The 26,563-nt window shown below is 52.9% G+C and overlaps 6 protein-coding genes across 8 annotated transcripts; 4 read left to right on the forward strand and 2 right to left on the reverse strand.

Moving 5' to 3' along the window:
- Positions 1-2,184: 2,184 nt before the first annotated feature.
- agr2 (anterior gradient 2) lies at positions 2,185-4,103 on the forward strand. Its single transcript, XM_052069881.1, has 7 exons — positions 2,185-2,704; positions 2,795-2,858; positions 2,931-2,983; positions 3,092-3,168; positions 3,362-3,425; positions 3,780-3,863; positions 3,948-4,103. The coding sequence occupies exons 1-7, from the start codon at positions 2,233-2,235 to the stop codon at positions 3,995-3,997; spliced, it is 864 nt and encodes a 287-aa protein (XP_051925841.1). The 5' UTR covers positions 2,185-2,232; the 3' UTR covers positions 3,998-4,103.
- On the reverse strand, positions 2,359-7,444 carry tspan13b (tetraspanin 13b). 2 transcript variants are annotated; one of them, XM_052069888.1, is made up of 6 exons: positions 6,544-7,444; positions 6,070-6,237; positions 5,358-5,438; positions 5,067-5,180; positions 4,796-4,906; positions 2,359-4,527 (listed from the first exon to the last, which is right to left on the reverse strand). In XM_052069888.1, exons 1-6 carry the CDS (start codon positions 6,604-6,606, stop codon positions 4,453-4,455), a joined length of 612 nt encoding a protein of 203 aa, XP_051925848.1. In that variant the 5' UTR covers positions 6,607-7,444; the 3' UTR covers positions 2,359-4,452. The 2 variants fall into 2 exon arrangements, with proteins under 2 accessions (XP_051925848.1, XP_051925847.1); XM_052069887.1 differs by having other exon boundaries at positions 6,070-7,443.
- Positions 7,445-7,558: 114 nt separating this feature from the next.
- On the forward strand, positions 7,559-11,829 carry LOC127603530 (ankyrin repeat and MYND domain-containing protein 2-like). Of its 2 annotated transcripts, XM_052069865.1 has the most exons (10): positions 7,560-7,857; positions 8,107-8,171; positions 8,746-8,884; positions 9,565-9,663; positions 9,758-9,918; positions 10,108-10,322; positions 10,421-10,529; positions 10,975-11,103; positions 11,229-11,351; positions 11,424-11,829. In XM_052069865.1, exons 1-10 carry the CDS (start codon positions 7,788-7,790, stop codon positions 11,577-11,579), a joined length of 1,266 nt encoding a protein of 421 aa, XP_051925825.1. In that variant the 5' UTR covers positions 7,560-7,787; the 3' UTR covers positions 11,580-11,829. The 2 variants fall into 2 exon arrangements, with proteins under 2 accessions (XP_051925823.1, XP_051925825.1); XM_052069863.1 differs by having other exon boundaries at positions 7,559-7,857; positions 11,229-11,829.
- Positions 11,830-11,897: 68 nt separating this feature from the next.
- Positions 11,898-14,022, forward strand: LOC127603537 (gastrula zinc finger protein XlCGF8.2DB-like). The gene is made up of 2 exons (XM_052069880.1): positions 11,898-12,079; positions 12,523-14,022. The coding sequence occupies exons 1-2, from the start codon at positions 12,025-12,027 to the stop codon at positions 13,407-13,409; spliced, it is 942 nt and encodes a 313-aa protein (XP_051925840.1). The 5' UTR covers positions 11,898-12,024; the 3' UTR covers positions 13,410-14,022.
- Positions 14,023-14,368: 346 nt separating this feature from the next.
- Positions 14,369-20,067, forward strand: LOC127603546 (uncharacterized). Its single transcript, XM_052069891.1, has 5 exons — positions 14,369-14,553; positions 18,269-18,435; positions 18,567-18,659; positions 18,922-19,089; positions 19,314-20,067. The coding sequence occupies exons 1-5, from the start codon at positions 14,547-14,549 to the stop codon at positions 19,491-19,493; spliced, it is 615 nt and encodes a 204-aa protein (XP_051925851.1). The 5' UTR covers positions 14,369-14,546; the 3' UTR covers positions 19,494-20,067.
- A 1,666-nt stretch (positions 20,068-21,733) lies between these two features.
- On the reverse strand, positions 21,734-23,172 carry LOC127603545 (saxitoxin and tetrodotoxin-binding protein 1-like). The gene is made up of 6 exons (XM_052069890.1): positions 23,006-23,172; positions 22,516-22,646; positions 22,345-22,436; positions 22,122-22,253; positions 21,912-22,031; positions 21,734-21,841 (listed from the first exon to the last, which is right to left on the reverse strand). Exons 1-6 carry the CDS (start codon positions 23,126-23,128, stop codon positions 21,807-21,809), a joined length of 633 nt encoding a protein of 210 aa, XP_051925850.1. The 5' UTR covers positions 23,129-23,172; the 3' UTR covers positions 21,734-21,806.
- Positions 23,173-26,563: the final 3,391 nt, after the last annotated feature.

A 26,563-nucleotide genomic window follows, 5' to 3' on the forward strand; every position in this document is an offset into this window, starting at 1 on the left:
GCTTTGATCACACATCTGCACTATATACGGAAGTGCCAAAATAAAAGTGAAAGCGGACGTCTTTTCCGTCAGCACAGTGAACTAAATTTGAATTTTAATTACTGACACAGTGTCGTCCCGTCAGGGTCAGCAAGGCCTTCTCTGCTGGCCTAAACATTCTCAGAAAAGTAAATTGAATAAATTAACTTTTCTGAGAATAACATACATGTAATTTATTTTATTTTAATAAACAAATTTTATTATTATTTATTTTAATCGACAAAATTATTCTCTATTCTTTACGTCATATTTCCACTTAGTCGAGTGGAGCTCGATAAATAACTTAATATGGTAGAGTTTTTAACCTTTTTTTTTTCAGCTAGCTTGTGTGGCCAGGTAAATTAAACTTGCTCGGGCCTTCAGAGCCGGCCCCTGTGCGCTGTAAATGAACGGGCACAGTCAGCTTGCAATAGACAATCAGATCACGAGTCTGCACACCGGGACCAGCTAGAAGGGTTTACGTCGACACTGGACGTATGCATTCGGTGATTGGATTAGCGCCTGCTAGAGGGAGCTGTTGCCGCATTTTGACCCAAAATGGCCGAAGGAGAAGACATTGATCTGGTTGCAGGCCTACTTTCCACACAATTTTCAAGACGGAACTTCCACTGGATTTACCAATTGAAGTTGTTTTACCAAGGCAGCAAGGAAACATCAGAACACGGCTTGGCACTTACAAGCGACGGTACGTTTAAAAACGTTTGGGGACACTCGCGTCGATCTACAGCTCAGCATGTACCAAGATGGTCAAGAAGTGTATGTAGCTGGAAATTTGACTTGGTGTGAAATCTCATCCTATTTTCAACAGAAGTTCAGTACAATGTCAGCCGTGTGTCAAGCGCTTGTGCTCTGCGTTGATCGTGACAGGATCGAATCCTGAGTCAATTGAATGTTCCAAAAAACAACAACAACATACCACCATAGTTGAGCTAAACTTTTGATTTTGCTGCATCTTGTTGCATTTCTCTGGCGGCTAGCTTCGGTGTTATGAAGCTTCATTTATTGTAGAATAACTTGAAATCTATATTTACGGACCACTAGAAAACATTTTTTTTAACAAATTTGCAACATTTTGTCGTGAAGCATTACTGTGCGCGAGTGACTCCCATCTTTATCTTTGGTGACTTCAGATTCCAGTTACGCTTCTGTGTACCCAGCTAACTCGCATCCTATTCAAACGCACCAATCAAGAAGTGCTCCGTATGTGTGTGTGTGCGCGCGCGTGCGTCTATGTCGTGATCAGATCCGTGTTTTCAGGGCACTGTTGGGTGCAGCTGGTGAATATGAAAGGCTGATAGGAGTGGTCTTGAAGACTGCCCTCTACTTCAAATATTGACACGGTCTGTTCCTGTGCCAACATACATTGGATGGAGGGACAGATGAGAAGTGCGCGAAGAGAGGCTCCAAGACACCTCAGCACCAAAGTTCTTTTCAAGTTGCACGTCCAGAGTTGTGAAAACACAGATCATTGGCAATTTTCGGAGGGGGGTATCAAAGGGAGGGGTGTGATTTTTGGAAATACATTGCGGAATGTTACAGAAGGCAAAGGTGATGGTCTCACTATTGAAGCCATTGAGGTCAAAAACACCATTGGTGCTTCCCACAATTTCCACGCGTATGACTCGAGAACCACAAGCTCGACATGATAATATGACTGATGATTTCGGAGTCGCGCTTTCATTTTTCACAAATGATGGTGGACTCGGAAGGAACCGAATCGTAAGTACCCGACGCGTCAATGAATGGATCTCGGCCCCCGAGGATGTCATATCGACGTCGCCATCGACGAGCGAAGCCTGCGATTTGACTTCATGACTGTTCTGGACTGCTTAGGGTTCACTCGAATCATCTGACCGGAATGTCCAAGATGAGAATTCCACCTCATGCCCCCCCCCAACCCCCAGTCTCCAGTCACACGGGCAGCGTCTTGAGCGGGGAAGCCCAGACGTCTTGCAAAGAGGTGTGCCCGAGGCCCTCGGAGGAGGCGGCTCGAGGGCGGGACGCTGGGCGCACGGCGGTTTAAATGCGCAGCGGGCAAGAGTCGACAAGCAGTCCGTCCCGCAACAGCCGATCCTGAGCCGTTCTCACCCCAGCGACCGGGAACAGGTAAGAGGGGCTCTGCCCTTCTCGAGAACATGCAAACACCACACGGGAAGGCCGAGGGCGGAACCCAACGAGCTAACCGGTTGACTAATGCGCCACCCGCCATTTTTGTTTGGGGCGTTTTTCTTTCTTTTTACGCAGGGCGCTTGTGTCCGTAGTACGAGAGAAACCGTTAGAAAACGAGAAGGGGAAAAAAAAATTACACGAAGAAAAAGGTCATTTCAGAAAGGCAGTTGTAATGTTCACAGGGTCAAAGTTACAAGCAGCAAAAGCATTGCAAAGAAGTCAAAACGCTACACGAGTAACGTCAAGCCGCACGAATGGAGTTTGAACGACGAGGGGGGCCGTTGCTGGCCGCAGAGGAGAAAATATTTTGGTTTGTTTTCAACTAAAATGGCCGCTTCCCTGCTCTCCGTCTCGAAAATTAGTTTTTTTTCCAACCTGGCAAAGATGATCAAAACCTCCCCATCCCTCCTCTTGGTGCTGGTCGCCGCCGCCGCCTTGACTTTGGGCAAATACGCGCCAAAGACGGGCAAGAGGATCCCTCAAACTCTGTCCAGAGGTCGGTGAGCATGTGTGCCCCCACCCTCCCCCTTCACACACACGTTCCCAAAAAGCCGAGTGAAAGCGTTTTTTGCTCACTTCCCTCCAGGATGGGGCGATCAGCTGATCTGGGCTCAGACGTACGAGGAGGCGCTCTACTGGGCCAGGTCCAGGTAAGCGGACAACGTGGCTCTCGCCCGGCGCCGCCGCCTCCAAACTAACCGCGACTCGTTGAACCTTTCAAGGAACAAGCCCTTGATGGTTCTCTTCCACCTGAAGGACTGCCCGCACAGCCAGGGTCAGCGTGAGCCCCCCCCCCCTGCTCCATCCACCACCCATTCAGAACGAGTCCAGTCGGAACAGGTTTGAAGAGACCGTTTGAACCGTTTGCTTGTTCTTCCCGCAGCACTGAAGAAAGTGTTTGCCGAGGACGACGAGCTCCAGAAAGTCCTCGATGAGGACTTTGTCGCGCTCAACCTCATGGTAGGTCCCGTTTTCTCATAGACGTCTCTGTTTTCAGCAGCGCAAGTTGAATACGGCAGCCGCTCGTGTGGGCGGGGCCCCTCGGATGCCCCTTTTTTTTTTTTCTTCATTAAATCGGGACTCGGAAACGGTTTTCATCCTTCCGAGGAGTCTGCTCACCAAGTGTGGAACCTTGTTGTGTTTTTGTCCGCAGTACGAAACCACCGACAAACATCTGTCCCCGGACGGCCAGTATGTTCCCAGAATCCTTTTTGTCGGTAAGACTTTGTCACGCCGATGACTTAACGTCTTCATTTAATGGAAGATGATCCTCATGCAGTGTGTTAGATCGCAGACAAATTCCTTCCAAATTCCTCAGGCGGCCATATTTTCCGAATTTGGAATCAATTTTGTGGGTCAAATCCGGTTGACGACATTGCTGGCAAATGGCGCGAGGCAATCGTGCAGTTGCGGAAAAAAAAACAAACAAACAAACAACAAATTCCGACTCACCCGAGTGCCCCAAAAATGAGCACCGAGTTAAGAAGGCGGAGCAACATCGGATTGGCTCTGAAACGTCGCTCGTCACGCTAACGTCACAACGGATCGATGACACGCTCTCTTTCTCTCAGACCCGTCGATGACCGTGAGAGCCGATGTCACCGGTCGCTATGCCAACCGCATGTATGCCTACGAACCGAATGACATCAACCTACGTGAGTCAGATGAAACTCTGCGCCTCCGAGCCGAGGAGCCCTGCGCGTAACGCTCTCTCGCTCTCTCTGTCCATTGGCTTTTAGTGAAAAGCAACATGAAGAAGGCCAAGAAACTCCTCAAGTCCGAGCTTTGAGACGCAACCGTGGCTCCGGCCGACGAGTGGAAACAAGTCCTTCGCTCCGAAGCTCTCCTCGCTTCCGCCCGCTTATCCATGTCGCCTTTGCAAATAAATTGGAAAAAACACTGAAGATTGGAGTGTTGATGTTCTGTTTTGGTTGGTGGGGGGGTGCGGTCCGCCGATGACGTCGTACGAGGGGACAAAAAGCGCCTCGGCCATCTCTCGTAAATACTTTGCCGGTCCACGGCATCGAGTTCTGAACCCAAATTGAGACGCGGGGGCCTACGTGCGGCGTGATTGCGGTGACGGCAAAGTTCAGGATAAGACACGCAAACCGAGTCCCTTGAAAGAGACATTTGAGTGACTGCGGGGGTGGGGCAAAACACACACACACACACACACACACACACATTGAAGTGGCAAAGCCCAAAGGGTGGGAGGGGCGGTCCAGAGCGCAGCCGGCGGCCGCATCACAGGAAGGCGCTGGGGTTGGCTCGGGGGTCCTTCTGGTTCCTGTAGCGGTACGTGAGCCACACGCCCACAATCTGACGGCAGCACACCCGAACGTTAGCGCGCGGCGTCATCATTCGCTCGCAAACGCGTTCTGTGTCGTTCCAGTGGAACCTCGAACCGCTTTTTCGAGGAAGGCGCCGATGACGGATTGCTCGAGGCTTGAGGCGATCAGGATTTTGGAGCCAATCGGTATCGATCACGGCCGTCATCGTCTACCCGATGAACTTCGGGGTTCCACTGGAGCGTCGTGACGACAGGCGGCTTCGTCCCTGTTGCTGCGCCGCGTCGGTGGAGGCTCACCTCGGTCACACTGAAAAACAGGCCGGTCCCTCCTACAAGACGCAGGACTTCATCCGCGTGCGCCTGGATCTTGTCGGCGCACGGCAAACAGGAGCGCTTGGGGAAACAGGCCTGCGGCAAAACACAGGAACAGGCACTCGCAACCACGACGGAAAGCCAAATTCATCCCCCCCCCCCTCCCACACACACACACACAAAAAAGAAAACCAAAAAAAATAAGAAGTTGCGTTTGATCTGCTGCAACGTTCGAGGAGCAAGAAAGCAAACGTACGGCGGGACAAGCGGCGTTGAGGTCGACGTGACGGAAGCCGCAGCAGTTGAGGCTCTTTTCCACGTCCCTCTGGGCGCCGCGGGAGTTGTTCCAGCCCACCTCCAGCAGATGATCCTGGGGAAGCACATCGGCCGTGGTTTGGCCCTCATGATCGCTGAAGCGGGACAGGCCACCCAAAACCAAAGTCGCTGCGAGCGACGTGCCGCGCCGCGCCTGCGCCTGCGCCTGCGCCTAACGCCGTTTGGGAGATGATTCCCAAGTGTCATCAAGCGCTTACGACGGTCCTCTCACCTGCTGCTCTTTGTTGATGGCCAGACAGGCGCTGGAAAGGGCCAACTGCACGATAAACACCATGAACAGGATGATCATGTACTAAGATTCCGAGTCAAGGTCCACAAAAACATCTTGCTCCGCTCCGTCTTGATTGGGCCAAAGCCGACGAGCCCGTGCGGAGCGCCGCTTCCTGGAATTTGATGCCGCGCTCGGTCACGCTGACAACCAACGGAAAGGACGATAGGCGCGCCTTTGGTTTGGGACCAACAGGTGGCACTGTAGGGCTCCCCTGCAGCTGCACACCTGCTGGTCATTAGGTAATTAGTGCTTTAAAGGACTCCCAGCCCGGCCACTCAGTGTCAGGTCGTTGTTTGCGCTTGCTGCTGTCATGTTTGTTTGTTTCTTTGTTTGTCATGTTGATAGTTTTGAGCTTTGCTACTTTGGACTTTGTTTGTTCAGGATTTAGTTTTCTGTGTTTTATCAATACACTTCTTTTGTCAGATGACGACAAAAAAAAAAAAATTAAAAAGCCATGGAGAACAAGGACGGTTGAAAGCGCAAAAACGCACGGACGACAAATGGAATCCAGAGCCAAAGACGCCAAATGAGTTTGGAGGCAAATTGTCCAGATGGGTGGCGGGGGGGCGGGGGGGGGGCGTCTCGCCCGCCGTTCAGTCGGAAGAGAGGGGGCGCCCCCTCGGAACAAGGTGTCGACGGCACGCAAGGATACGAAGAAGAGGAGGACCTGGTGGTGCTTCACGGCGCCCAGGAGGCCGGCCAGAGCGACAAAGAAGAGGAAGACGCCCACTCCCGTGACTCCGCCCACCACCTGGAAACTGGAGACCAGGCCCAACCACTTGCCCCAGGCCGCCATGGCGATCATCAGCAGGCTCACCATCTGCGGGAGGAGAGGGACAAGGCCAGCCGCTGCTCTTAAATCGCGCATCACTTGGATTGCTCGAGATTCTGGTTGATTGTGGGGTTTTTTTTTGGGGGGGGGGTTGCTTCTATGGTCACACACTGAGCATCTGACAAGGTTCCACGGTGAACAATTGACCGAGCAAGTGCGTGGCCTCATCACAAGGCAGTTTCCGTTTCGAGGTTTCCTCCCTGCCGGGGGGAGCAAACGCGCATCGGTCGAAAGTTTCGTCCTCGAGTCAGGACGTCATCCGACGTGGTGCAGAGGGATGCCTCGCATACTCACGACGTAGAGGATGTTGAGCGCGCACAGGGAGTGTTTGGAGCAGGTGAATCCGGCGCAACCCATCTTGGCACCAGAGATCAGTCCGGGATGACAAGCAAAAAAAAAAAAGCTTCCAATCGAGATGGATCAATAAAAAAAAGGAATCTCCGTGGAATATTTCAGCGGCGACGGAATGCGGCCCGGCACAACGCCCGACCACGAAACGTCGGTCAGCGTTACGTCGTAGTCAGACGTGGGGGAGGAGGACAGAAATAAGAGAGACAAAGCGGAAGTGGGGCCGTTAGTTTTCAAAATAAAAGCGCCGCTTTTACGAAATCGCACGAAAAGCACACGTTTGGATGAGAGATGCTCTGGGAACGAAAGTCAAGTGGGCCGAAAAGTCAAGTGGGCCGAATCCCACAGCCGAAGCGTCCGTGTCCCGGTCGTCCGAAATGACGTCACCGTACTTTCGAGCTTGGTTTGAAGAAGTCGAGCGCGAAATGACAGTGAACGTCGCATCTCGTCAGGAAGATACGATGACAATCCGGCTCGGATTCAAATCTAGAAGGGATGGAGTTGGTTCGAGCGCGCTTCATTTCTTCTCCGGTGTCGTGCGCTTTTACTTTGAAGTTTCTCCGCTCACAATTGGCGTTCAACTCTCTCCAACAAGACGATCGCGTCCGACAAAAAAAGGGGACGGGGGGCAGGGCGTACGGTCCGCTCGTCCCCCCCACTGTGTCCAAAACAAAAGCAGCCCCAGAATGGAAGGGAAGGGCGTTCTGTTGTCTCGGGGGGTCATAAAGCGAGCCGGGCGCACCATCGATTGTATCACCCCTGAATGCATCCCAGTGCGTGGGTGTCCACACTACGGCCCGGGGACTGTTTGCGGCCCGCCATCCTTTTTCACTGGCCCCACCAAACAAACAACCCCAAAAAATTTTCATGACATTTGCCATGGGCCGCAGGGTGAGTTTAAAAAGGGGGGGGGCGTTGCCATGACAAGTAATACGTCTGTTTCTAAGGTACGAATGCGGTGATTCAGCTGCTGTGAAGTGCAGAGCCGGATCTGTTCTGTGAGATAGAGGACTGTTGGACCCCCCCCCCCCCCCTTTGTTTGCTTTTCGTTTGATCCAAGCACGGCTCGTCCTTGTCAAGTGCGATCGTTGGGGGCGTCGCCATTTGGGGCGTGGTCGTCCGAGTTGGAGCCAGTGATTTGCCCGCCCCGACTGAACAGAGCATCCCACCGTCGCAGCGGCGTGACGAGAATGGCCGCGCCAACTCAGAAGGGCCAACTCACGGCCTCCGAGAGGAAACTTTTGCAAGTGATTGAGGCCGGTAAGTGTAACTTTTCGGTGCGGCTTCTTCCGCGTTTAACGATCGACGATCTTTTGCTCGGGGCGCTTTCCTCTTTCTCTCTTGGCCAACTCTATGTTTTATGATGGAGGTGTTTTCTGGCTTCTCGTTTTTTTTTCTGCCGGTTGCCGTCCGTCTATCGCGATTCCTACAATGGTGGTGCTCTTTAGACGATCGACCTTGTAAATCGGCTACGTCGTGTACGTGCAATCCTTCTCTTCTGGTCTGCAGGCGATGTGCAAGAAGCGGCCCAAATGCTTTCAAGTGATGATGTACGAGTCAACTGTTTGGATGAGGTACTTGAGAACAATGACAAATATTGACGCACCCGCAGATGAATAATAAAAAATAATAATAATCTGTGTTTCTATGCGCTGATATACATCTCGTGATCTCAAATTGGGGGCGCTTGTTAAAAATGCACTGTTCTTGCAGCAGAAGCAAAGCAATAACCCAGTTTGGGCTGGCTATGGCCAAATAATATCAAGGACCTTCCCTCGCCCTGTGCGTCTTTCTGCGCGCAACGGTCACGGCAGCCGAGCGAGCGTATTTCTCGGCATTGTTCCTCGAGACATCTGGAGATGACTCGCGAGGGGCGGTTGTCGCCCTCAGAGCTTCTCCAGAATAGAACGGTCCCACTCCACGGGCTCCTTCGCGTCGCCTGTCTGTCACAATCAGGTGACAGAGTTTCACGCCACCTGCACACGGACACACACACACAAGTGATTTTATTTGGAATCATCCAAACGTCATTTCGTGTCCTTTTTGGAATCTACAAGGAACACATCAGTTGTTGTGTGTTTTTTTTTACGCTCGACAAAGTACAGAATTGCTCCAACTCTTGTGTCTCTCCGACTTTGTTCCTTTAAGTGCGGGATGACGCCCCTGATGCATGCGGCTTATAAGGGCAAAGCCGATATGTGTGGCCTGCTGCTGCAGTGCGGGGCTGATGTCAACTGCAACCAACACGAGTATGGATACACAGCTCTCATGTTTGCCGGCTTGTCAGGTAAAATAAACAAAACGGGTGTCGTTTGTCAGCACATTGCAAACAATGTTGCCATCATTATTAGGATGGAATATACTGGTTGATGAATAGATTGCTAAATTTGTATTTTTTGGGGGGGGCGTGAATGTGGGGTTATGTACATTTCATCAGAACAAAATGTTTATCGCGCGGTCACGAGTTTTTCGGTGTGTTGACAGGGACAATCCCCATGATGCCAAAAATGTTCTCTTTAAGAGACACTTTTCCACGGAGGCCCAGACATGACATTTTGGGGTGGCGGGGAAAACCGACTTTGCGCGCACAAAATACTCATGCGTGCACACGAACTCCTACTCGGTGCACTCCAATGATGACTTGGTGTGCACGAGCTAGTTGTGCGCGGGAGAGAGTTCGAGCTGATCCCGCCCTCGTTGGACGAGAGGGTTGTCAGATCGAGCGCACCTTCGCGAGTTATTGCACGTGACGTTTGTGTTTGAAGCATTTGAGGGACGTTGCATTTGGTAACCACGATGCCCCATACCAGAGCGTCCCAAGTCGTAGCTCCACGGGGAGGGGGGAGAGAGGGGGGGGAGCATCTTCGGATGTCTCTCGGAAAGAGGGGCTCCGCGCGACGCCGAGCTTTCCTCCTTCGTCATCTGGCGAAAAGGTCGCACTACACCCCCCCCCCCCCCCCCCCCCAGGGAAGACGGACATCACATCCATGATGCTGGACGCCGGGGCCGAAACGGATCTGGTGAATTCCGTGGGTCGCACGGCCGCTCAAATGGCGGCGTTCGTCGGTGAGACCTGCGTCGGGGCCGCGGGGCTCGAGGGGTGAGCTGAGCGTCGGCCGCGGAGGAGTCACGACGCGCGCGCGTGTGCCTTTGGTGGCAGGCCAGCACGACTGCGTGACGGTCATCAACAACTTTTTTCCGCGGGCGAGGCTGGACTACTACACCAGGCCCCGAGGGACGGAGCGGGAGCCCAAGCTGCCGCCGGCCTTGGCGGGACCCCTGCACGAGATCATCATGACGACCAACCTCAACCCGGTCAAGGTGAGCCCCCCCCCCCGAAAAAACTTTCCGCCAAAAAGTCTTTTTTTTCTTTCAAACTAAACTCATTCAATCGCTGTGATTTTCTTCCGTTCAATTTGAATACTTTATCCCAAATTTGCTATGCGGGATGGAGCGAATGAGCGCGCGCGCGGCTAAACGGTGCGAGTCTCTCCAACCCCGATCCGACAGATCGTCATGCTGGTCAGGGAGAACCCCGCTCTGGTGGACGTCGGTGCCTTGGAGAAGTGCTACCGGGTGATGGATCTGCTGTGCGAGCAGTGCGTGAAGCAGACGGACACGAACGAGGTTCTGGCCATGAAGATGCATTACATCAGCTGCGTGCTGCAGAAGTGTCTGACCTTCCTCCAGAAACGAGACGACAAGTTGGATGCGTTGGTGAAGAGGTGAGGGCTTGGCGACCCCCCCCCCCCCCCCAAGTCCCTACCCCCGCAAAAATGAAGCTCCTCAACGCGCGTGTCTCCCCTCCGTTTCATCTCGCCAGCCTTCTGAGGGGGAGAGACAGCGACGGCTTCCCGCAGTACCAGGAGAAATTCATTCGAGACTGCATCAGGAAGTTCCCTTACTGCGAGAGCACGCTGCTTCAGCAGCTGGTGAGGAGCCTCGAGAGTCGAAGCGCAGAAGAGAACGCAGAATCCGACCGGGACCCCAAATGGGTGCACAGTACAGGATGTTCAAAGATCAAATCGAAGGCGGTTTCGCTGTTTTTCGGGCCGTTTTGTTCTTCCGCGTCCCGATCGGCTGAGGGACTGTCGGCCAGCGTCAACAGTCTCTGCGCGGCTCGCCAACAAAAACGGGTGTTGGTCTTTGCTCGGAGTTCAAGACTGCGGTCTTGTGGAACTGTCCAAAAGTTTACCCGGGTCATTGTGCCCCCTGGTGTTGCATTTGAGGATTGCATCGCAGTCACGTCAACAGCGTGGCGAGGGCCTTCGATTTCTTTGAATGAATCCGAAATTTCCGTTTAGGAGGCGCGAATGTGAATGTGTACGTGAATGTTCATGTCGATTTTGCTTTTTTTTTAATTTTATTTTTTTCCAGGGCAACGACCCGACGGCATACTCGGTGTTAACTCAGGCGCTGACGGGTCAGATGGCCTTTGTGGATGCCGACTACTGTGCCACATGTGGAGAGCGGGGAGCTGACAAGCGGTGCTCTCTCTGTAAATCTGTAAGTTAGTTAGTAAGTAAGATTATTATTTTCCCTCCGTGTTGTTTCTGCTTCAAGCCGGGGCGGGGTTCTTTTGTTCACGTTTGTCCTTTTGTCATGTTTGGCTTGCGGTCGTTCTCTTGAAGGTGACTTACTGCAGTCTGACGTGCCAGCAGCTCCACTGGTTCACCCACAAAAAGATGTGCAGGGCTATCCAGGAGCAGAACGCCCACTTGGGAAGCGACGCCCCGAGGCTGAAAGAGCCCAACGGTGCTCACTCGTCCGGTTCACTCGAGGGTGAGCGAGAAAGACGCCCGGTTAATCCTCCTCGCTTCCCGTTGGATGGAGAGCGCGACCTGGCCACGGAGACGGCCAACTTCCTGCAGGAGCTGTGCATGCGGGCCGAAGAGACGGTGGCTGCCGTCGGCGGCTGCCCCGCCGAGCTGCTCGTTTGCCCATCTGCGCCGACGCACGAACCGTCCGGCTCCCAGCAATGAAGAGAAACCGTCAGAGACACCGACGATTACGACGCGACTGTCGCCCCCCCGTCCCTCCGCCCCGCCCCGCCCCGCTTGCGATCACATCTTATTTATTTTGATTCTTCTCATTCCAAGTTTGTTTCGCGTACGATTCTCCGATCGCACCAACAAAGAATGATAATCTCAAGTGCCAGGGGAAACACACTTTGGAGACGGCGGTGGTTGTTTTCAAGTGCTTGAGAAATACATTTGGTTTATGACGGCTTGACATCCATTTTGTATGTTTGCAGTATTATTTTTTTCATCTCGAAAATGGTTGAATTCCAAACTGCGAAGGGTCAACAACCTCGACACCTGTCCCTTTTATTTTGAAACGTCTTTCCGGAAGCGCCACCAAAAGGAAAAGACGTCAAGGAAAAGGGGGTACCGGTCGAGGAAGGAAATTGAACAGCCATCAAAGTCGATGGAGCGACACGCGCGAAATCTTTCGTCTCGTCAAGCCAACGTCAAATGTGAAGGTGGGCGTCGCGCGTCAATGCACTCGATGATACGTCATCAAAAATGCCTGAAGCGCGAACGACGGGCTGCTCGGCTAAAGCTAGCCGAAGAAGCCTCCACAACACGCGCACGCACAGCACAGCACGGCAGCTCGTGTGGTCACTTGGTGCAGTGCCTTACCGTGACCAGCAGAGGGAGGTGTAGGCATTCCAAAAGCCAAGACCTCAGCAAAGCAAATGTTAAGTGAAAGGGCGGAAACCACTTCACAAAGCCAAGCGGAGCAAGGAAGCGTCAGGTGGGGTCATCTGTGGTCTCGTGGAGCACGTTTTCGCTGCCTCCGATCACGTGACGCACCCGAAATGGTCACCATCGCTCCTCGCATCGATGAATGAAATGGGATTGTGACATTGGGATAGTGAAAAGGTCTCGAGTGCATTTCCAGGCATTTGTTTGTGTTTTTCAGCATTGCCATTGGACGTGCTGAAAGTGGTGGTGGGCGAAGACCAGCGGCCGGCGGGCCCCCGCGTCAAAGAGGAAGACGAGGAAGACCACGAGCGTCGGCCCATGAAGGAGGAAGAGGATGAGTGCGACATTAGTCGGGAGGACGCTTACGTCAAGGTGGAAGATGAAGGCCGTCGGTCGCGCCTTTGCCAGGAGATGGCGGGGGCGGAGTCAAGCTGTCACGTGACCACGCGAGCAGAAGACGGCGGCGCCAAGACCGGCCCGCTTCTGGCGCCGCTGCCCGACGGCGAGCCGGCCAAACAAGAAAAAGAAGAAGGAGGAGGAGATTGGCCTCCTGACACGGGCAACGGCGACGAGCGCTTCAAATGCGTCGAGTGCGGCAAAATTTTTGCCAAGCGCAAAAACCTGAGCACGCACATGTCACTCCACAGCGGAGAAGCCCACGGCTGTTCGTTTTGCGGAAAAGCCTTCAAGAAACGCTACAACTTGCTCATCCACGCTCGCGTTCACACCGGAGAGAAACCCTACGCCTGCCCCCTGTGCGGCCTCAAGTTCTCCCAAAAGGGAAGTTTGGCGCGCCACGCCGCCATTCACACGGGCCAGAAGACGTTCACCTGCTCCGTGTGCGACGTCAGCCTCTGCCAGCGCTCCGATTTGCTCGTCCACTCGCGCATTCACACCGGCGAGAAACCATTCGACTGCGCGCTGTGCGGCGCCCGCTTCTCCCAAAAAGGGAGCCTGGCCAGGCACGCCCGGACGCACACGGGAGAGAAACCCTTCTCCTGCTCCGTCTGCTCCGCCGCTTACAGTCGCAGGCCCGCCCTGCTCAACCACGAGAAGACGCACGCCGATGGGCCGGCACATGGAGCTGAGCGCAACAAACAATGAATCCAATACGCCGGAGTGACATGCGTTTTGTTTTTCTTTTTACATTGTGGAATAAACTCTAGCTAAATAGTGAATCCAATCACCAGGGACCTCCACGGAGCAGTCGAACCAGGCGGACGTGTGTTGAGGAACCTCACTGGTGTGGAGGAGTTACCCTGATGTGAGTTGTGGCCTTTTGCCGCCATCTCGTGGCATCTCGGTGCCAAGGCACCTTCAGGGCTTCCTGTGAGACAAAAGTTCGGCTCGGTTGTCATCGTGGTGCTTGCGTTGAAGGAGCTAATGTAGAAGTGAGTTTTTAGATAAAAGTAGTGCTCTAGTGCCATTGGGTTCTTAGGGTCAATTAATTATTTTAAAAGTGAGTTGAGGAGTTCCAACGAGACAAAAGTATGCTTGGCTCCCATTTTGCTGCGTTTTGGTTTCAAGGACGCTCGGATGAAGTGAGTTAAGGGAGTTGCACTGAGACAAAAGTTGTGCCCTGCCGCCATCTCGCGGCGTCTCTTTGTCCGGGAACTTTTGTACCCTGGCGACCAGTCCCCTCTCTGTCCGCTGGGACGGACTTTGGCTGTCATCGGGACGAAGGTGAAAATAAAAATGAAAGTCTGCACAGCCTGGATGGAGATCGTCTGTCTGTCGACTGACTAAAGCGAGGTTGTGCACCCGGAGCAGGCAAGGCGAGGTTTGTGGCATCACCCACTTCCTGTTGGACGGCCCCCAAATTCTCCCTGTCAGCAAAGGAGGAAGCGGCCTTTCACCGAATGACAAAAGGTTCCGCCGCCCATCGCGGCGGTCGGCCTCCCATTACGTCCTGTGGCGCCTGTGATGATGTCATCTGTGGGCGGGGCCACGCAGGGGGTTACTCTGTTTATTTTCTGCCTGACTTTGGTCACTTCCAGTTTTTTTTTAAGTCAGACAGGCGTGTGGGTGAGGGGGGGGGGGGGTCAGCGTGGGCGTTGATCCTGGAATGACTTGCCGGCTGGCTGATGACTCAGGTGATGTGTCATACTCACACGATATAAAGGGGAACTTTCACATGTGTCCACGAACACACGTACTGTACACACGCACTGTACACACACACGCGTGCGCACTCCTACGCGTGCCGGATTTTGTCTTGAAGACGCACGGAGCCCCAACAACATGAGAAGTAAGTTTGCTCTTTTGCTCATACTTTTCAGGGGTCAGTGTACGACGCGTGTGTCCTTCGATGGAAACGATTCCCCCCCCCCTCCAGCCAGCCCCCTCCCCCCACCTCCCGCCCCCGTGACATTGCGTCCCGGTGGCAGAAGCCGCAGCCCCGATACCAGTGAACAAAAGTAAAACGTGTCCTTGGATAAAGCGGGCAAAAAGGCTCCAATGTGGCCTTCAAAGCCTCCATCTTGAAAGGTGGTCGGCCGATCGTCACATCGATAGGTAAGTCGGGCTCAGAACGAGACGAGGCGGAAGCTCAGACCCGTTGAAGGAGCGGCTCAGAAATGGCCTTTCTCCATTTCTCGGATTCACGCCGCAAACGAGGCGCCGTGGTCCACTCGTGGGCTCGGTGGGCAAACTGAGCCTAAAGAAGCTGCGGTGGACCGAAAACTGCTAAAAACGAAGGTAGACGGAGCTGGAATGCAAGTCAAAGGAGGCCAAATGGAGCCGCGAGAAGCTCCAGTGGAAGGGAAAGTCGCTCAAGGGGACAAAGGAAGACAAAGTTCAAATGGAACTGGAAAAAGCGAAAGTGCAGCTGAGGAGCTCAAGTCTCAAGGAAAGGCGCTGAAGCGGAGCCACGACAAGTATCGAACAAAGATGTGGCCAAGTGACGCCAAAGAACCGCAGAATCCAAACAAAGCTCGTTCTATTGGAAAGCCGGTTAGCCACGTGCCAAAATGGCGGCCGCCAAAGTCACCGTCGGCTCGTCGCCTCTTGCTCGCAAACCTTGGCTAGCTAGCGCTAGCGTTCGCTTAGCATCTTCAAATGGCGCTGCGGTGGTCACGTGACTCGGCTGCCAACATTCTGTTGGACCTTCGGTCATCGGGGTGGGAGCAAGCGCCCGGGAGCCAATTGACACCATTTCAACATTTTTAAGTGCTGCAGACAAAAAAAAAAAATCAAGAGGCATAACAACAACAACAACAAGAAAAGCGCGGGTGTGTCGGTAGGGACGTCGCAAATGATTCACGCTTTTGGCCCGTTACCTTTTCTTCCTGGCGCCCGCGCTGCCAGCCTGTCAGACGCTTGCGATGATGTCTGCGTGTGTGTGTGCGTGTATTTGTGAAGGAGCGTATTTGTGTGCGTTTGAATTTTTGAGTGCATCTGAGCTATGCGGAGTTTGTATTTGTGTTTTTGAGTTTGCCCGAGTGAGTGCATGCATAAGTGTATGTGTGTGTGTGTGTGTGTGTGTCTGCCTGCGTGGGCGTGTGCGTGTGTGCGCAGACAGTGATGTCATCATCTGCATTAATGCCCTACGTGAGCGCGCTCATGAATTCATGAGGAGGTCACAAAGTGTGTCAAGATTTCCGACGTCTGGACAAGGGAGCGTTGTGACGTCACTCGAGCTCGCTGCGATGCGATGGGCGAAAAGGTCACCGGTGGTCACGGGCTGTCGTCAAACGTGTCGTTTTGCGTGTCCTCCCCGGTGGCGTTTAGAAGAGCACGTTTTGCTCGATGGCGTCAACCCGAGTCGCCAATCGGACCAGTCGCGTGGTAAATGAGCGCGATGAAGCCGAAACCCACGAGCGAGAAGAAGCTCCGAAAGAAGAGAAAGTACAACTAAAAGGAGCAAAAGTGGAAACAAAACAAAGCCAACGTCAGCTATTCCTTAGCGCAAAGAAGCTAAAGAATCAGAATCAGAATCATCTTTATTGGCCAAGTATGTAGAACACACAAGGAATTTGTCTCCGGTATAACACGCTGCACTAGTATCATCGTAAACAACAACATCATCGAACCATTTTAGAGTAACCAGTAGTTTTGTAGTACCATTTTGTGGTGCAAGAAGAGTGACTACGTCAGTGACTGTTTAAGGAGTTAATGGCTAGAGGGGAGAAGCTGTTTAAGTGTCTACTGGATTTGGTGCGCATGGATCTGTAGCGTCTGCCTGAGGGGAGTGGCTGAAAAAGGTGGTGGGCAGGTTGCGGGGGAACCAGGAGGATTTTCCGTGCCCTTGTCTTGATTCTTGCAGTGTGCAAGTTCTCAAGAGTGGGTAGGGCGGTGCCAACTATTTTTTCTGCCGTCCTAACTGTCCGTTGAAGTCGGATTTTGTCCTTTTTTGTGGCGGCCCCAAACCAAACCGTGATGGAAGAACACAGGATTGATTCGATGACTGCCGTGTAGAACTGTCGTAGCACCTCCTGTGCCAGGCCATGCTTCCTCAGCAGCCTCAGGAAGTACATCCGCTGCCGGGCCCTTTTCAGGATGGAGATGGTGTTGACTTCCCACTTCATGTCCTGGGAGACTGTGATTCCCAGGAACTTGAAGGTCTCGACGGTTGACACAGGGCAGTTGGATAGTGTGAGGGGCAACTGTGGAGAAGAATCTTTCCTGAAGTCCACGATCATCTCTACAGTCTTGAGCGTGTTCAGCCCGAGGTTGTGTCGGCCGCACCAGAGCTGCAGCTGCTCCACTTGTTGGCGGTACGCAGACTCGTCGCCGTCTTTCATGAGACCGATGACCGTGGTGTCGTCTGCGAACTTTATGAGTTTGACAGCTGGATCTGTTGAGGTGCAATCGTTTGTGTAGAGAGAGAAGAGCAGTGGCGAGAGGACACATCCCTGTGGGGCTCCAGTGCTGGTGGTGCGTATTGATGATGTTGTTGCTCCCAGTCTCACCTGTTGTGTCCGTCCCGTCAGGAAGCTGAGGATCCACTGGCAGATCGCAGGGGACACACCGAGGTGGAGTAGTTTGGGAGTGAGGAGTTCCGGGATGATAGTGTTGAACGCAGAAAGCTATCGAGGAGCTAAAAGATGCCTAACTGGGACCGACAGAAAAATGGCTAAAGTGCGATGAAGAGGAAGGGAGGTGGAGCTAACGCTAGCAAGCATAGAGCTCGAGTCAAGCTAAAGCTAGGTGGCAGCACAAATGATGTCAAGTCTTCCTTCCCCCCGGGGTTGCCCCGGGGGCCACTTCCTGCCTGCGGGCACCACTCGGGCCTCCCCGGAGGCCCGTCGAAACTTTGTCTGGGTCAAAATTCCAGCCACAGAAATGTGGAAAGTCCAACGTTTATGCGCAGCATACGACTCAGCAAACGGATACGGGCGACGTGCGGGCGCGCTGACTAAGTGACTGGCTGAAGACATCGGTGAGGTTGCGTGTTGGTCACAGTGCTGGCCGGGCGCTTTTGGCCGCTTCCTGTGCAACGTCGTGTTTCGATGGCTGTCGTGCGTGACGTCCACTTTTAGTTTCACCGAAAACTGAGCAACTTGATTCAATTTCTTGTCCGCTTCACTCTTTGAAGTGTCTGAGGGGAAACCGACGAACAAGCTGCTGTTTTTTAAACATATTTTACATGAGTAATTCATTTTACACATAATTTGACATTATTTTTGGTTGTAAATTAATTGAAGCAACAAAAAAAAAAGCTGAGGAGCCATTCGGGAGCCGAAAGAGCCGGTTCTTTTTAGTGAGCCGAGCGAAAAGAACCGGCTCTCTAAAAAGAGCCGGAATTCCCATCACTACCCGACTTTGGCTCAGCACGACTCCGACTTGATTTTTAGTTGAAGTGTTTTTGTGCTTTTTACCGTCTTTGTTATTCATTTATTGTTTGATTGGCTTGACTTTGTTTGTTTGGTCTATCTGATATTTGCTGCGTGTACAACGGCACTTTTAATCTAGCAAGTACTCGAGAAATCCAGTTGAGTTGGTTGCTCTTTACTCCTGAGCAGCGCCGCGTGACTCCGCCCACCGTCTGCTGCGCCTGCTCCTATTGGTGGAGCTGCTGCGGCCCTCGCGCTGCGCCCCCGCCCACCACAAGGCCGTCCTCTGCAACACGCTCAAGTCTGCCGCCAATCAAATGGACGTCATCAGGAGGACGGCGCAGCGGCTGCAACACGTGCGTGAGCGCCGCCGCCCGCCCCCTGGCCTCGGTCGTCCTTGTCGCCGCCACCCTCCTCTTCCTCCGGCTCTTTCTTCCTCACGTCGTCGGCCGTCCCGACGTCATCTTCTTTGCGTTTTGCCTTTCAGCACGACGACGAGGTGGCGGACGACTTGCTGGAGGCGCGACTGCAGAGTCTTCCCGTCATCGCGACGACCGCCGCTCACTTGCGCACGTGGAAGGTAAACGGTGCCCTTGGGACTCGAACGCTGCTTTGCGCGGGACGCGTTTTTGACCACGGAAGTGGCCGAAAGGGCAACCGTCCGGCGCCCGAGTGGGTGCGCGTGTGTCGAGCGTCTTTGCCGTTCTTTCCGGGATTCTCCCGCTAGAGGGAGCCCGCTCCACCCATTGGGACGATCGCCGAAATGGCCTGCCCGGTGGCGGGAAACCAATCCGATGGCCGAGCGGTCTCTCATGCGCTGCCGCTCCTGTGTGTCGTGACAGGCCAACGAGTCGCTGTGCGGGCTGTACACCAACGCGCTGGCCTTTCGCGCGCACGCCGATTGGCTGAGGGCGGCCGCCGAAAACGTCAGCTTGCCCTCCGAGGCGGCGGGGGGCGCCGCCTTTCGCCTGCTGCGGCTGGCCGACCTCGTCAGGACGGCGCTCGTACAGGTGAGGACTCGACTGGTCACCACCGCCGGGGACGCCGGCCGTTCGGAGGCGATCCAAAGGCAAAAGGGGACAGAAGGGGCAGATGCCGCGATGAACGATGGAGCGGTCGGCTGAAGCGCTGAATGGTCTCCAGTTGATGTCTAGGAGCATGAAAATGAGCGATTTCCCTCCAGCGGACAAACAGCAGGTGGCGTTTGCTTCCCTCCCGCCTGTGTGCTTTTCAGATGGAGGCGGTCGTCCCTTCGGCGCCCCCCCCTCCGTGGCTACCGGCGGTATCGACGGCCTTCGAGGCTCTGCGCTACTCGACGGAGATGTCCCGGCATTTGAAGGTCTTCTGCAGCTTTTCCAAACGCCTCGTGCGCCATTTGCTCAGGGCGGCGAACTGTCCCCATAGAAGAAGATGACCGGCATCCGGGAAGTCGCACTTGGCCGCCAGTTTGTCTCCCTTTGTACCTCGCACTTTTTCAGTCGGTCGCCGAGGAGTTTGTGATGGAGACGAATGGACAACGGAATGGTCGCCGTTCCATCAACTGGCTCCACGCGCCCCGGTGTTGACTGACGAGCGATCCGTACGTGCGGGTCACGCTTCCACTCAGAGCCGAGAACGTCCGCTGTTCGATGAATACGGGACTGGTCGAGAGATTGGTCGCCATGTCAAATATGCACGACCGGCCTTGGCACGTGTCGAAAGTAGGCGCGAGGAAAGAACCGACGGACTTTTCCTCGTCGTCCTGCTCCTCGCCAGCAGGGGGTCACATGACAGGTAGTGGCAAAAGAGCCGCTCGCCACGAAGGCCTCCCGGACTCCTTCGTGCCCGCTACCCGTCTGCGACATGCTTGACATTGACAGTTCCTCCTTTTATTGGCGTTGTTGTTGTTGTTTTTCCTCATCTTATTTATGTCGGCAAAGAAGACGAGGTGCCGGCATCTCATCTTTCCATCCGATGGCATATTTAACACGAGCGACGTAACGCCCGTTCCTTTTTCTCCACGTTATTTATGTTTTGAGCTCACTTGTATTCTTTGCAGTGGTGTTCCGTCAGGGCCAGCAAGGCCTTCTCTGCTGGCCTAAACATTCTCAGAAAAGTAAATTTAATAAATGTACTTTTCTGAGAATACATTTTTTATGTTATTTTATTTTCATAAATATTTCAACAAAATGATTTTCTGTATTCTTTACGTCATATTATTTCCACTTAGTCGAGTGGCTTTCAATTTTATTTTAAATAAATACCTTATTTATTATGATAGAGTTTTTAACCAATCATATTTCAGCTAGCTTGTGTTGCCAGGTAAATTAAACTTGCTCGGGCCTTCAGAGCCGGCCCCTGTGCGCTGTAAATGAACCGGCACGGTCAGCTTGCAATAACCAATCAGATCACGAGTCTGCACACCGGGGCCAACTAGAAGGCCTTATGTCGACACTGGACGTTCGCGTTCGGTGATTGGATTAGCGCCTGCTAGAGGGCGCTGTTGCCGCATTTTGACCCAAAATGGCCGAAGGGGAAGACGTCGATCTGGTTGCAGAAATACTTTCCACACAATTTTCAAGCCGGACCTTCCACTGGATTTACCAATTCAAGTTGTTTTACCAAGGCAGCAAGGAAACATCAGAGCACATCTGGGCACTCACAAGCGACGGTGCGTTTAAAAACGTTTGGGGGACACTTGCGTAGATCTGCAGCTCAGTGAACCGGCACTACATTGGTGAGTAAATGAATTTTATTTTACATTTCTTCTTCTCATTTTATTTCGTGAGTATTAAATGAATTGTAATGAAATAAAATGACAACGATACAAAAATGTATCAAATAAATCAGCTCACCTGCAATTTATAATGGCGCATTGTTGTCAGCTGCGTGCACTAAAGTTCGTTCAATCTCAGCTGCTCAACATTTTCAGTTATTTGCTGTTGTATCGCCGATTTTCAAAATGCAAATGATCTGTTTATTTTCAAAGAATAGTTTGTTTTGTTATTTTGTGGTTGCTGTCTTATATGAAACTGCGACATTGCGCAATTTATTGGACAGACTTGTTTTTGATCACACAGCGTAATTTGGGTGGCATTTTATTGAGTATTTAAAAAAAATCTTTTTATTTTTGACACGATCTGTAAATGTAGTTTCCTGCTCTTTATTGTGAATGCATACTTGATGGTTTTAAATGCTCCTGAAATTAAGTGCTGTCTGACGAGCCTATATTGTGTTCATGTATGTGACGTCACTGAAGGCTTATGGTTGAAATGCACGGCCCGCCGCTGATTCTTTGGCACTTGACTCAGCGCGACTCAGATTTGTTCTTGGTTCTGCTGTTCGGTGCTTTCTACCGTCTCTGTTACCGTTTTGTTGCTTTACTGTTGTATATGTCAGTTGCTCCATGTACAACACTTTGTATGCAGCGATGGCTGTCTGAAAGTGCTCTATAATTTGAGTTGAGTTGAGCGATAAAGTCGACATTTTCTGTTTGCCAACATTTGTTGACGTAGTGACCAGAAATGACCAATTAGCGGCGACTGCATCTCTTCTCGCCCAAGTGCCAGTGTCCTGTGTCGTACCGCTGCTATTCTGGACGAGCGGATGAGCCGCCAGCGTTCACGGGAGATTGTCAGTCAAGCGCGCGCACACACACACAGACGCACGCAGCAGTGAGCGAAGGGGACGCAAAGCGTTTATTTGCCATTCCCGCTGCTTTGTTCGGCCTGTCGCGTCTGGCGTCGGCTCAGGCCGCTTGTTGGTCGGGCATCGGGCAAACTTCTGTGAGGATATTCACGCGTCGTAGTCATCGGACGACCCGACTGGACGCACGTTTCCCCACTCATCTTACCTGCAGCGCCGTCGTAGATGAATGGTGGCTTGGAGACGAAGGACAGACACTCCACCATTTTCAGCAGCTTTTCCTGTTCGGATTTCAGCTGCTCCATGTCCACCTCATGCCCGGCCCTGGCTACACATTTGCATGAGACACTATTGTACATGTCGTGTGTGTGTGTGTGTGTGTGTGTGTGTGTGTGTGTGTGTGTGTGCGCGCGCTGACTGTAGCTGAGTAGGAAGCGGCCCATGTCGTCGCCAGCTTGGAGAAACATCAACATGGCGTCGGGTGATCTCTCGTAGAAATGCAGCGCGAAGGAACTGTTGAGAACCAGCAGCGAACCGTTGCTCACCACCCCTGACGCACGCAAACACAAATGATGCGGATGGACGCGACGGGTCTCTCAGGAATGACGTCTCGAGCGCAGGCGTGCGCTTTTGTGACTCACGGTCAATGACAGCCTGCAAGACCAGGGGGCCCTCGCTTGTGGGGTCCGCCGGTGCGGTCAGGTTCAACGAGTAGGTCACACACGTACTGTCACTGAAACAAACAAACAAAGAAGACAAGTCACGCACACACACGCACACACACACACACACACACACACACACTCACTCACCGGTGGTTGTTCCTCTCCAAGAGGTGGATGAGGTGGTCGCTTTTGGGGTGGACACTGATTGCGGAACTGGCGACGTCGGAAATGATCATCAACTCGGAGGCTCCCCAAAGCAGACGCCACTCCCCGAATACCTGCAGGAGGCCACACCCCCGCCCTCAGCAGCCTTCAACTTGTTGACGCCACCGCGCAAGGCCGGCGGCCCCCCATTGCTCCCAGAATTTTAGTTGCTATTTTCTTTATATAGTCCCTGACCTGCATAGTGTCTCCTCGGAAACACCGTGACAGCGATGGGGGACTTGCGATTTTTCTTCAGCGGTGCCATTCAAGGTCAAGGTCATCTTTTATTGTCAAATATGCTTATGTATGACACGCAGCCTAGATGTGAAATTTCTCGAGACTTGAGTGTCTAAATTGTAGATTGTCGGTTAGATGTCGAGTTGGCAAATCGCGGCATGTGGAGAATCGAATCCGATCGCCAGAGACCACTGACCTGATTGAGGTGCTTGGTGGCGAGGGGCTTGTAAAGGTCGTCACAGCCGTGCGAGTGCGCCAGTGCGCCCGACAACATCATCATCATCATCATCATCATCGTCGTCATGGTCAACATCTTCATCTTTGCCTTGGTTCTCAGCTGCGCTTGGACGAAGTCAAGTGGCGCACCGGGGGTCTCGCTTTTGAGGCCTTTTAAAGGCAGATGTGCCACCTCTTGCCCCACCCATTACAGATGGCCAGTGTGTGTGTGTGTGTGTGTGTGTGTGTGAGAGAGAGAGATCGTGTGCTTAGTGTCGTTGACCTGGTTTGTTTGATGATCAAGTGGACCGATAGTCCAAAGTCTGATTGGATCGATTGCAGGCGGTGCTGTCACGCTGTCACGTCACGTGCCCGCCAGCAGGTGGCGGGCTTTTCCCTCCGCCAACTGCACACCTGTCCGTAATTTCGGGCTGATTATCTACCTTTATTAAGAGGCTCCGGCAGTCCACTCACTGCCGGAGAATTCCATGCCATGCCATTGCTCTCTCGCGCTATTTCCTCGATTGTTACCTACACGTTGCCTTCTTGCCTTGCGGCCATTACTCTTGTTATTCCCGTTTAGTCTCTAAATTGTATACCTATAGATTACCTAATCAGTACTTCCTCGCACTTTGTTTTTTTAGCGAGCGTTTTTCGGTTGTTTTCCTTATTTCCTGGTCTTTATTTGACCAGTGTTTTTTGTTACAGTTTCCCTGTCATTAAAGGCTTTTTTTGTTTTTTCTGACAAGATCTTTCCGTGTCTGCTTTACTGGGAATCCACCCCTTTATTTTGTTCTGTACGAGGCGATCTATTCATCGCCTCGGGCAGAACGTGACAGAATTCTCCAGCCACCATGGATCCCGCAGACATCGAAAAGATATTGTCCGCTCTTTCCCGACAAGAGCAACAGATGAGTCAGCACGGCCAAGCCATTTCGGAACTCCGCGGCGCGGTCTCCATGCTGGCTCATCGGTTCGATGAATTCGAACCTCGCTTAGTTCGGGTGGAGGAACGGAGACCACCCCCCCCCCGGGATTCGTCCAACCACCCCGGAAGCGCCCTCCTCATATCCCACTATGTCGAGGGAGCCATCGCTTCCACACACCCCTCGTTACGGGGGTGAGCACGGGCGGTGTGGACACTTCCTACACCAGTGCTCTCTCATATTTGACCAACAGCCGTCTGCCTACGCTAATGACGCCGCCAAGGTGGCTTATGTTATGAGTCTGTTGACAGGTCCGGCGGCGTCATGGGCGATTGCGACCAATGACGCAAAGCCGAATCTCCGTTCGTCGTTCCCTGATTTTGTGGCAGCATTTCGTCGGGTGTTCCACCATCCCGTGCGGGGTAGAGAGGCAGAGGGTCGGCTACTCGCCCTCCACCAGGGAAAGCGGTCGGTCGCGGACTACTCCATTGAGTTCCGGATCCTGGCCGCACAAAGTGGATACGACGATCGAGCACTGTGTGGACTGTTTCGCCGTGGCCTGAACTCGCAACTCAAGGACAAGCTGGCGACCCGCGACCACAGCACAGATCTGGAGGAGCTGATCGACCTCTCCCTCCTCATGGACAATCGCCTGAGGGAGCGAAGCCGGGAGCGTGGAGGTGATCGGTTTCCGTTTCGACGCACTGCGTACCGTGAGGAACATCGTAGGGTACTCCGGGCAGCGGGGCTCGGTGACCACTCCCGAGGCCGGGAGACAGCAACCACGGAGGAACCGATGCAGCTGGGCGGCAAGGACGTTGGTGCGGAGGAAGGAAGGCGCTACGACTGACAGCGTCCAACCATCTCCTCACGCCGCAACCAGTTATCCGGGGTCGTCATTCCATGTCCACCCCGAGTACTGCGAGTCACGACCCCGCGCGTCACCCCCCGAGTCTAGGCGAGTCGACACGCGACCGGGACACCCCAGCAGACTTGAGCTCCAGGGGGAGATATTTGGTGGGTCCCGGTCGAGGCGGGTTCGGGCCCTGGTAGACTCAGGAGCGGATGACTGTTTAATGGACACCAATCTCGCGTCCGAGCTGGGTTGTTTTTGGAAGAATTGATCGACAAGAAGCGGGTTCGTGATCTAGATGGGCGTCTCCTGGCGGTAGTAACGCATAGAACGGAGCCGCTAAAACTTCTACTCTCCGGCAATCATATCGAGCATTGCCGGTTTTACGTATTGCGGTCCCGCAACGCTCCGATCATCCTCGGATTGCCCTGGCTTAAGACGCATAACCCCGTGATTTCCTGGGCGCGCCCAGCAATAGATAGCTGGAGTCAGTATTGTTATCAGCACTGTTTACAATCAGCCGTTGGGAAGCACGAACGCGTCACGCCCCCTGAGGAGATCTGCCTTGACGGAGTGCCGGAGTGCTATCGGGATCTTAGGGAAGTATTCAGCGAGGATCGCGCGTGCTCCTTGCCCCCACACCGCCCCTACGATTGCGCTATAGACCTGCAGGCGGGCGCTCCGTTGCCGACCTCGCGGCTGTATCAGGTATCCCAACCCGAGCGCGAGGCGTTGACGGAGTACATCAACAGCTTGCTCGCTGCAGGTCTCATTAGACCATCACGTTCACCGTTAGGGGCGTGCTTTTTCTTCGTGGGGAAGAAAGATAAGACCCTGCGACCTTGCGTAGACTATCGGGGATTAAATGAAATCACAATCAAGAATAAATACCCCCTACCCTTGTTAGACTCCGCCTTCACCCCACTGCAATCGGCCACCGTCTTCTCAAAACTAGACTTGCGCAGTGCTTACCATTTGGTTCGCATCCGGGAGGGTGACGAATGGAAAACCGCTTTTAAGACCCCTCTGGGCCATTTTGAATACCTGGTTATGCCTTTTGGACTGACAAACGCTCCTGCCGTATTCCAGAACCTGATTAACGACGTTTTAAGGGACATGATTAACATTTTTTGTTTCGTTTATCTTGACGACATTTTGATTTTTTCCCGGTCATTACACGAGCACCGGCAACATGTCAGGCTGGTGCTATAACGTCTACTGGAGAACCGGCTCTTCGTCAAGGCAGAAAAGTGTGAATTCCATGTCCCCGTCATCTCCTTCCTGGGGTGCATTATAGAACAGGGCAGGTTACGAGCGGACCCCATTAAGACGCGTGCGATCACTAATTGGCCGGTTCCTACCAGTCGCAAGGAACTGCAGCGCTTTTTGGGGTTCGCCAACTTCTACAGACGTTTTATCTGCGGTTACAGCCAGAAGGCGCTTCCTAACCCGCCTTACGTCCGTCAAGATCACATTTAAGTGGGATCCGACCGCGGATGCGGCGTTCGCTAACCTGAAGGCGGCGTTTACTAGTCCCCCCGTACTACAACATCCTGATCCTGATCTTCCTTTTATCGTAATAATAATAATAATAATACATTTTATTTGTGGGCGCCTTTCTAGAAACTCAAGGACACCTTACAACAAGCAGTTAAAATCACGAGTACAATGTTAAAAACTACATCAAATAAGATAAGAAAAAATACAACAAAAATAAATAAATAAAATAATGGCTTTATGGTCTGAGTGAATAGGCTTG

This window comes from Hippocampus zosterae, chromosome 7 (assembly GCF_025434085.1).
Source record: "Hippocampus zosterae strain Florida chromosome 7, ASM2543408v3, whole genome shotgun sequence".
NCBI lineage: Eukaryota > Metazoa > Chordata > Actinopteri > Syngnathiformes > Syngnathidae > Hippocampus > Hippocampus zosterae.

Coding starts and splice junctions, on each gene's coding strand:
- agr2 (XM_052069881.1), top strand. CDS start 2,233: ATGCGCCACCCGCCATTTTTGTTTGGGGCGTTTTTCTTTCTTTTTACG. Junction 2,984..3,091: donor GGACTGCCCGCACAGCCAGG/GTCAGCGTGAGC, acceptor TTCTTCCCGCAG/CACTGAAGAAAGTGTTTGCC. Junction 3,169..3,361: donor TTGTCGCGCTCAACCTCATG/GTAGGTCCCGTT, acceptor TTTTGTCCGCAG/TACGAAACCACCGACAAACA.
- tspan13b (XM_052069887.1), bottom strand. CDS start 6,417: ATGAGGCCACGCACTTGCTCGGTCAATTGTTCACCGTGGAACCTTGTC. Junction 5,439..6,069: donor ACCAGGTCCTCCTCTTCTTC/GTATCCTTGCGT, acceptor TCGGAATCTTAG/TACATGATCATCCTGTTCAT. Junction 4,907..5,066: donor TCAACGCCGCTTGTCCCGCC/GTACGTTTGCTT, acceptor GTTTTGCCGCAG/GCCTGTTTCCCCAAGCGCTC.
- LOC127603530 (XM_052069863.1), top strand. CDS start 7,788: ATGGCCGCGCCAACTCAGAAGGGCCAACTCACGGCCTCCGAGAGGAAA. Junction 9,664..9,757: donor TCAAATGGCGGCGTTCGTCG/GTGAGACCTGCG, acceptor CTTTGGTGGCAG/GCCAGCACGACTGCGTGACG. Junction 9,919..10,107: donor CCAACCTCAACCCGGTCAAG/GTGAGCCCCCCC, acceptor CCGATCCGACAG/ATCGTCATGCTGGTCAGGGA.
- LOC127603537 (XM_052069880.1), top strand. CDS start 12,025: ATGGAGCGACACGCGCGAAATCTTTCGTCTCGTCAAGCCAACGTCAAA. Junction 12,080..12,522: donor AGCCAACGTCAAATGTGAAG/GTGGGCGTCGCG, acceptor TGTGTTTTTCAG/CATTGCCATTGGACGTGCTG.
- LOC127603546 (XM_052069891.1), top strand. Junction 18,660..18,921: donor CTCACTTGCGCACGTGGAAG/GTAAACGGTGCC, acceptor GTGTCGTGACAG/GCCAACGAGTCGCTGTGCGG. Junction 19,090..19,313: donor TCAGGACGGCGCTCGTACAG/GTGAGGACTCGA, acceptor TGTGCTTTTCAG/ATGGAGGCGGTCGTCCCTTC.
- LOC127603545 (XM_052069890.1), bottom strand. CDS start 23,128: ATGAAGATGTTGACCATGACGACGATGATGATGATGATGATGATGATG. Junction 22,647..23,005: donor CCACCAAGCACCTCAATCAG/GTCAGTGGTCTC, acceptor GGCCTCCTGCAG/GTATTCGGGGAGTGGCGTCT. Junction 22,032..22,121: donor CCGCTTCCTACTCAGCTACA/GTCAGCGCGCGC, acceptor GCAAATGTGTAG/CCAGGGCCGGGCATGAGGTG.